The sequence below is a fragment of the Pelodiscus sinensis genome, chromosome 5 (assembly GCF_049634645.1).
Source record: "Pelodiscus sinensis isolate JC-2024 chromosome 5, ASM4963464v1, whole genome shotgun sequence".
In the NCBI taxonomy this organism is placed as follows: domain Eukaryota; kingdom Metazoa; phylum Chordata; order Testudines; family Trionychidae; genus Pelodiscus; species Pelodiscus sinensis.
This window is the reverse complement of record NC_134715.1, coordinates 14,632,871-14,640,997: the sequence shown is the minus strand read 5'-3', so window position 1 is coordinate 14,640,997 and position 8,127 is coordinate 14,632,871. Positions and strand designations below refer to the sequence as shown.

Sequence of the window (8,127 nt, the reverse complement as noted above, 5' to 3'; positions counted from 1 at the left end):
CCCATGGCTCCCAATTTATTAGTGAGGATTTCTACGTCTATGGAATTGAGGATTCCCATTCCCACCCCTGTGTGCACTTCAGGAACAGGGACTCCCCACTTTAGTTCATCTGTTGTTTATGTTCCATGCAACTGTCTATCCTATAAAATGTTACTTTCATACTAAGCTGTTATCACTTAGGCTGTGTCTAGATTACATGGCTCCATCGATGGAGCCGTATAGATTAGGGTTGTAGGCAAAGGGAAATGAAGCAGCGATTAAAAAAATCGCCGCTTCATATAAATTTAAATGGCTGCTGCGCTGAGCTGACAAACAGCTGATCATCCTCATTGGATGAGGTTTACCGGGGTGGTCGACAAAGGGCTTTGATGTTGACTGTGGAGCGTCCAGACTAGCGCGCTGAGTGGACAAACAGCTGATCAGCTGTTTGTCGGCTCAGCGCTGCAGCCATTTAAATTTAAATGAAGCGGCGATTATTTAAATTGCTGCTTCATTTCCCTTTGCCCAATAAACAAATCTACATGGCTCTGTCGACGGAGCCATGTAGTCTAGACATACCCTGACAGACCTGCACTTTCTCTTTTATCCTTCCCTCTAAGCCCTCAGTCACCATTTGTCTGGACGTGATCCTTTTTTTCTCTTGCTGAACAGTTTTTTATGCCTACCCACTCTAACTTCTGCTTTACTTGCAATATTTCCTCTTTTCAAAAACAGTATACACACAACAATGCTAGCATTGAGAAAAACACACTACACAAACGTGAAACATAAATATAAAACACAATTTTTGTCACAACAATACTTCCATGTTATTTTGGTTGCTCTTTAGCTGGTACCAGATCTTTTGATGTTCTGAAAAACAAAAATAACATTTTCCTACCAAAAATTACCAATTGCTGTCTTAGATGGGATTAAAACAGAAGTAACTCACTACTTCAGCAACTCAAATGCCTCAGCATAGTATGCAAGACCAAAAAAGTAGAAATGATAATGTAAATATAGAAGGAATAAATAAAAGAACAGAGCTTGATTCTGTTCCAACTGAAGTAGATGGAAGTTTCTGCTAGTGCATTCTTCAGGAGCAGAACTGGGCCCTATGGATACATCTACACATCACGCTTATTTCAAAATAAGCTATTTCGGAATAAAAACTCCTGAAATAGCTAATTTCAAAATAGTGCATCCACAGTACAAATCCCCATCGAAATACTACAGAACTATTTCAAAATAGTGTCCACCCTGATCCTGAATTGAATTTAAGGCTCCAGAAGCACTCTAGGCCAGGACATCAGTCACTTCCTAGAGCTGCAGCCACAGAGGGCTTGGTGTCACAGGGATAGCTCATGTCAGCATCAAAAGCAGTGAAGGCTGCTGCTACCTGGCACAGGGTTAGCAGGGCTTTTCCTTATGCCACAAGCCCTTTCCCCTGTGGCTGCAGCTTTAAAGGCTGCAGGGTAAAGGGAACTATAGAGTTCTGTGTGTGGACAGAGTGGCTACCTGTGACAATTTCCTGGAGGCCACTTATTTCAAAATAACACAGCTGTGCTGTCTACACACACCCTATTTTGAAATAGTTATTTCAAAATAGGCATTATTCCTCTTGAAATGTGGGTTACAGATTTTACAATAAGCAGCCCATTATTTCAAAATTATTTTGAAATAATGGGCTTGCTGTGTAGATGCTCACCTCGTTATTTCAAAATAACGCTGCACTGTAGACATGCTGATAGTAGGCAGCATAGTATTTACTTTTAACTATATGTTAAGTAATATTTGGAGGATACAGTTAAATTATTTTGCTGTCAATTTGTGTGTTTTGTGGGGACATAAATCTGAAATTGACATTAGCCAATATGAGTGTAAATAAAAGTGATTATAAGCTTTCATTTTTAAAAGAACAATTTGTTGCAAAAGATAACTCTTTTGTGATGAAAGAAGTCCCTGTTAATTTAGAATGAATTTTTATACTGTGAAAATATGAATATTTAATCACTAAATATTAGGAAATTAAAGTGGTAATGTTAATCAAAACAGCTCTTTTTTTCTGAGCAAAAATTGATTAAATCAATCTGATGTGTAGTATCCATTCATTACATTCACATTAAATAAAGATGTACAGAGTTTTGTAGTTTTATTGACCTCACAAAATACAACAAAATATACACTGGAATTCGAAAACTGTTAAAGTACAGTATCATAACAGGTAACATTCATTTGTGTGTAAAACTTTTTTTGTGTTGCTTTTCTATATTTTCCTTTATAATAGAATCATAATCAAGTAGCACAGTAAAATACGCAGTAGAAGGGCTTACATTTCTGTGGAGAGTTAATAATGCATACTTGAGTTTGCCTGGTTAATAAAGTTGCCACTAACCACTGCTATAACTGGAGATTAAAATCACGATGTGTTTGAAATTGCAAACAATTCTTGAAATGAATCTGTTTCCCTTTCCCCTTAACTAAAACAAACAAAAAAATCACCCGTTTCAAAGAATGATTTCATTGTCTTCAATGCTGTTATGGTCTTGAATGTCTTCAGTGCTCTCAGAAGTTTGATTGCTGTTATCATTGCCTTCAGGGACATCATCAATCTGTTGCAGATACTCAGTTTGGACTTGCTGCTGTTCTGTGCTTTCATTGCTCATGTGACTGTCTTCTGTGACATCAGATTTGCTGTTGTTGCTGTCCACAGCTACACTGTCAAGCTGCTGTTGGCTGTCTTTTTCCATGCTTTTATCATGTGATCTGCTGCTTACTTCATTGCTGCCCTGCACATTATTTTTGTCATTCAATTTCATGCTAATGTTAGATTTCCCTGGAAAGTGGTGTGCTGCTGGTTGTCTCTTGGAGGAATCAACCTGCTGGCTTTCTATGTCTGGTGTGCTATCATCTTCTTCTGTGACATCATATACGATGAACTGTGCCAGACATAAGGGTAAAGCATAATTAATAGAAATCCTAGATTTTGAGGAGCCAATGAATCACTGAATACTGCACTATTCCTCTGAAACAGGGCATGCCTTTTGAATTCATGTGATCTTCAAGGCCTATAGGCTATTGGAGGGAGGGGTATGAGATAGGAGTGGGAGTGAGTGAAGGTACTGAGCACTTAGCTTAGGGCAGCCTGCTTCAGACAGAGAAGGGGGGTCCTGGAGGTTTCTACCTGCTCTTGGGACCATTTACCATCCTCCTCCAGGTCCCACGTCCAGTCTGATTCCAGCCCCTGAGGCAGCTATTCCAGCCCCTCTACCTCCTGCTCTCACCACTACATCTTCCCCACATCCACAAGGTCTACACAAGTTTAGGCCCCCCACAATATTTCCATTGCAAGGGTGCTTGCCCTTCCAGTTCTGCCACCCTTACGGTTATCCATTTTCCACAAAGCACTGAGTACATTTACAGAGCTATGACAAATGTTTTATTTTATCTACTCTACACTTGAGTCTTTTTGTCTGTCTGTCTGCCTATCCATCTGTCTGTCTGTTCAAGAACTCCTAAATGGTAAGAGTTAGGACCACCAAATTCAGTATATAGCTTCCTCTTGTCATAACTTAAAGCAAGATTAGTGTTTAGTTATGACGAGAAAATGGGCTGTGCCTGGAATGGGATAGCTTCTCATAAAGCCATACAGAAAAGAGACAGAAAGGTAAAAGGGTCTGGTTGGGACGTACACTCCCACCCCCGCATTCCAGGACTGGCCCAGCCCTGAGCCTCACATTCCCCAGGTATCCTTTAGGGCGGGTAGGGAGGCTGAAGCTTCTTTTCCTCCCCACAATTTGTATAGGAATATTGCTGGTTTTATTCCCCTTCATCAGGGGGAATACATCCTTCTCATTTTGCCTGTGATTTGTCAATCCTCACCACAGCTAATGTTCACAAAGAAATTTCCCTTTTGAATATCAGCCTCTATTTATGGTAAGCTGGGAAGCATTGCCAGGTGCTATTTACCTTTCCTGAAGATTTGTAGAGTTTGCTAGGCTTCTCCTTATGGTATACTTCTAGTAACTTTGCTTTTGCTCCCATTCTATAGGCCACACTATCTCCTCTGCCTGAATTATCCCCCCTTGTGGGGAGGGCAGGAGTGAAAGGTGTTGTTATTGGGGCATCAGTGGGAAAATCGGTGACGTTATTCTCATCTGATTCATCCGTATCATTGGAATCGTTATCATCATGATCACCATCATCTTCATTACTTACACTGGCTGATTCAGAAGGGTTCTGAAAAGCATAGAAACAATTTAATAGTGCAGCATAAAATTGCATTGTTATAGATATGAGGTTAATATTATTAGAGTATCTGCAGCTCTCTTGAAGTGTATTGTGCTCGTGTATATTTTAAAGCCTAGGCAGGCAGTTAAGATCCTATCATGGCATGGTAAATGAAGTAGCAGCTGCAGGTTACTCCCATGATGAGACATATTTCCTCAGCAAAGAGGGCAGACCATTCTAGAAAAGAGGGTGTTAATCAGGATGAATGTAGTGGTATCTTAAAAATGGCCTAGTGACTAGGGGCACTTTCATATAGAACAAACCTGATGAAACTACACAAGTAGATCTTCCAGAATTTCCTAATTCCTTCATGGAGGAGGAGAGATAGCATTGTGTTCTAAAGTTTGTCCTTCTGGTTTATGTATGCTTTAGTAGGTTTGTTCATTAACTGTCATAAACTTTCACTATATAGATTTAAAAAATGTATTATGCTGATTTCTTCAATATAATTAGTTATTCAGGACCCATTCTCCCACCAGAGAGGCATAAGGATCTTATGCAAAATGGGGGTTTTTGCAAAAAAGGAAACGTCCACACTGCTTCTTTTTGTGCAAAAACACCTTGCACAAAAAGAAATGGTAGAAAATATGCAAATGAGATCGTAATTCATGCAAATGAGTCCCTCATTAGCATATTTTCTGCTGCAAAACCTCGCAGTGTAGATGTAGCCTTAATGCTTCATGATTAGAGTCTATCATCTTTAAGACACCATTGAAAGGTTGTGCAATGGAAGAATCATAACAGTTCAGTTCTCACTGGACTGAGCTGCAAGCCCAATAAGTGGTCTATTTCCCACTTTTCAGCAAGGATTTAAAAGCAGAATGCTCTGTAGTGAATTGCAAAAACATTTAATAGCAGGCTGTGGGGCAGTGCTTATTTATATAAATATACAAGTGAAATGTATCAAAGCAAATGTGTTTTATAATGCACTGCCACATTGCTTTAAAAGGTATGTCCTTGTGTATTAGGCAAGATACTCAGATGGTATAAATTGGCATAACTTTTGTGGAACTAACAGAGTTATAGTGATTTACACTAGACAAGAATTTGGCCATATAATTCAAGTTAGGTAACAGCAGTGGTTACAATGCAATTAGAAAGTACAATTCAGCATAGCTGAGGTGATGAGTAAATAAGTAAATGAACGATAGTGAAGTTTGCTTGTAACAAGAGCTTACATGTTTTTCTTCAGAGCTCTCTGAGATGGCATGATGGTTGGATTTACTCACCTTGAGGGGAGGAAGAGAAGAAAGAAATATTCAGTATACATTTTCTATTAATATAGGAAAGAAATATATACATTTGGGTTTATTGTTAGGTGTAAGATATACTTACTGGTAATGCAAAAGTCATGCCTATCAGGCACAAACAAAACACTGCAAGCTTCATTGTGATTCTTTACCTAGAAAAGATACTATAACTGAATTGACAATACGAAAAGATTGCAAACATACTGTAGGTGCTGTTTCTTTTTTTGTGTTTCACTGTATTCACTTGAAATTCTGCTGAGGATTCAAACTCTCCATACCACCTCTTTCTGTTTCTATATTCCCTATCCTTTTCTATATTCCCTATCCTTTTCTGTTGCTAATCAGAGGAAGGGAGTTAGAAGCTCAATAATCCCACACAAGAAGACTTAGTTGAGTAGATTTTTAGTTCATTACTGATTCTCAACTCACATGTTACAAAAACTTAAAACCAGACACTCTGAAGTGCTAAGCTAGGAGTTGAGGATGTTCAGTACCTCACAAAATGGTCCTGCAGACTGATGATTTGAGCTAATGAGGGAAAAGCTTGAGGACTAAAAGAAAAATGCTGATGAATGATAGATTTAGTTTCATAAAAACAAACAGAGAAAGCAATGCATGTTATTTTTGTCTCCCTTTACAGTTAATATAAAGCAGGTTTTCCAGAACAGAACTTGAATTATAGTTGTCATGAATGCAAAAATCATATGAATAAAAGTTGCTTGTTAGTGCATCAAGTCTCCAGAAACTTGAAGCTAAGAGGCTGGGTATGCAATTATATATTAAAGGACAAATTTAAAAACAGAACACCCAGCCCCCAAAAAAAAAAAAAAAAAAAAAGCACATGCGGAATCTTGGGGAAAGGAAGTTTAAGGCAGACATATTTGCTTTCAGGGAAGGAATATATAGTCGGAATATATCCCTAAATCTCTGATAGCCAGGATCTGGGACAACAGGAATGGATCACTCAATAAATTGTCTTGTTCATTCCTTCTGACACCTACCACATCAGAATATAGGATACTGGGCTAGATTACCATTGGTTTGATCCACTATGACTGTCCTTATGTTCTAAACAATACGTTAAACAGGTATTGTACTAGAAGTAATGAAATCTCAGTTATTAGAAAAGTAAAATACCCTCTCCAGAGTGCCCTGCAGGTCTGCCAGAGTGGCATGTGACATGACAATAGTTACATTTTGGCAGTATATTCTTTTGTTTTCAAGTGGCAGCTTCACATTTCTAGCACTTGACTCAGTGGGAGAAAGTTAAACCACCTCCTTCCTCCCTCCCTCCCTAAACGTACATCCAAACTAACAGATTTAAAATGGTAAATTTCAGAGTGTGCTGCAGCCTTCTTTAAGACAACTTTATTGCTCTGAAAGCACATCTTTCAGCAGAAAAAGAAAAATGATTTTAAAGTTGAACTAAAAACTAAATTATTTAAAACTCTAATGGCTGAGGTTCTTGTGAATAAAAACTTAAGACAGCACCAGATGTTAGGTAATGAAATGTGCATTTACCTTTCTTGGTGTCTGGATCAGCAGGGTAGAATCTGACAGGATTGTTGTTAGCTTTCACTGTGCAGCTGCTCGAGTCAATTTGTTCTGAAAGTATTCAGACTTCCTCCTCCTCCTCCCCACGTCTGCAGCTTGACATCTGCAGCTCCTGGAATTTAAATGTTGTTCCAGACATTGGCCAGCCAATCCCGAAAAGGAGGAAAGGATGAGGTCATGAGGTTTCTTGCCACAGTGCTGCCCACATTCTCCTACACTTCCTCTTTGGTTTTTGTGGCTTTCAAAGCAAATAAAAACCATTCTATGGTTAAAACATTACTTATGTTCAATATCATTAACAAGTTAGAATATACAATATCATGTACATGGACTTCAGGGCACATACTTGTTTTACTTTTGTGTAAGGTAGAGTAAACAGCTGTCTAGAAGTTTTTCATTCCTCCTTCCATTTTTGGAAGACAAAAATTCTTAATGTGTCATGGAGGATAAAAACCTGCCCTTAAAGAACGGGTCAAATTTTGCTCTCTGTGATGTCTGTGCTGCCCCATTGGTTTCAATGGGATTGCAAATTGAGCACTAGGAGCAGAACATTATCCACTAGCTTTTGTAAAAAAATTATAGGGGTGCTGATTTTTACACCAATCTCCCAATCAGAGTTCTGCTTCCAGAAAGTTGACAAGTAGGGTTGGCCTTAGAGTTGTTGGAACCCTGAGTAAAAACGGGTTTGCCTCATCTTCCATATTTTTCCTGTTCTCTTCCAACCAGCCCAGATATTCCTCTGAATCCTTCCCAGTTTCATTTCTGCCTTCAGAAGTGTTTCCTGATGTCAGTTCAATCATTGAGTATCGTTGATGCCAAATAAAAGCCAGAGTACTTTGATGTAGTTAAGTTTTAAAGTGGGTGTAGTTGGATTATTGTACTTGTTTAGAACAAAGCGTACTCACTACTCAAGAGATAACAAAAGTGTGTGTGTGTGGGGGGGGCACTGGAAGTGAGATACAGTGTATATCTCACTGTATTAAGTTTTTTCCAGTTACAGACTAACTCTCTGCTACCTCTCTGAAGCTAGTGTATATTGAAACACCATTGTTGT

At 38.7% G+C, this 8,127-nt stretch overlaps 1 protein-coding gene across 2 annotated transcripts; it reads right to left on the bottom strand.

The window, feature by feature from the left end:
• Positions 1 to 2,114: 2,114 nt before the first annotated feature.
• On the bottom strand, positions 2,115 to 7,195 carry SPP1 (secreted phosphoprotein 1). 2 transcript variants are annotated; one of them, XM_006135414.4, is made up of 5 exons: positions 7,041 to 7,195; positions 5,605 to 5,671; positions 5,448 to 5,498; positions 3,949 to 4,218; positions 2,115 to 2,918 (listed from the first exon to the last, which is right to left on the bottom strand). In XM_006135414.4, exons 2-5 carry the CDS (start codon positions 5,656 to 5,658, stop codon positions 2,487 to 2,489), a joined length of 807 nt encoding a protein of 268 aa, XP_006135476.1. In that variant the 5' UTR covers positions 5,659 to 5,671; positions 7,041 to 7,195; the 3' UTR covers positions 2,115 to 2,486. The 2 variants fall into 2 exon arrangements, with proteins under 2 accessions (XP_006135476.1, XP_006135477.1); XM_006135415.4 differs by having other exon boundaries at positions 5,605 to 5,683; positions 7,041 to 7,185.
• Positions 7,196 to 8,127: the final 932 nt, after the last annotated feature.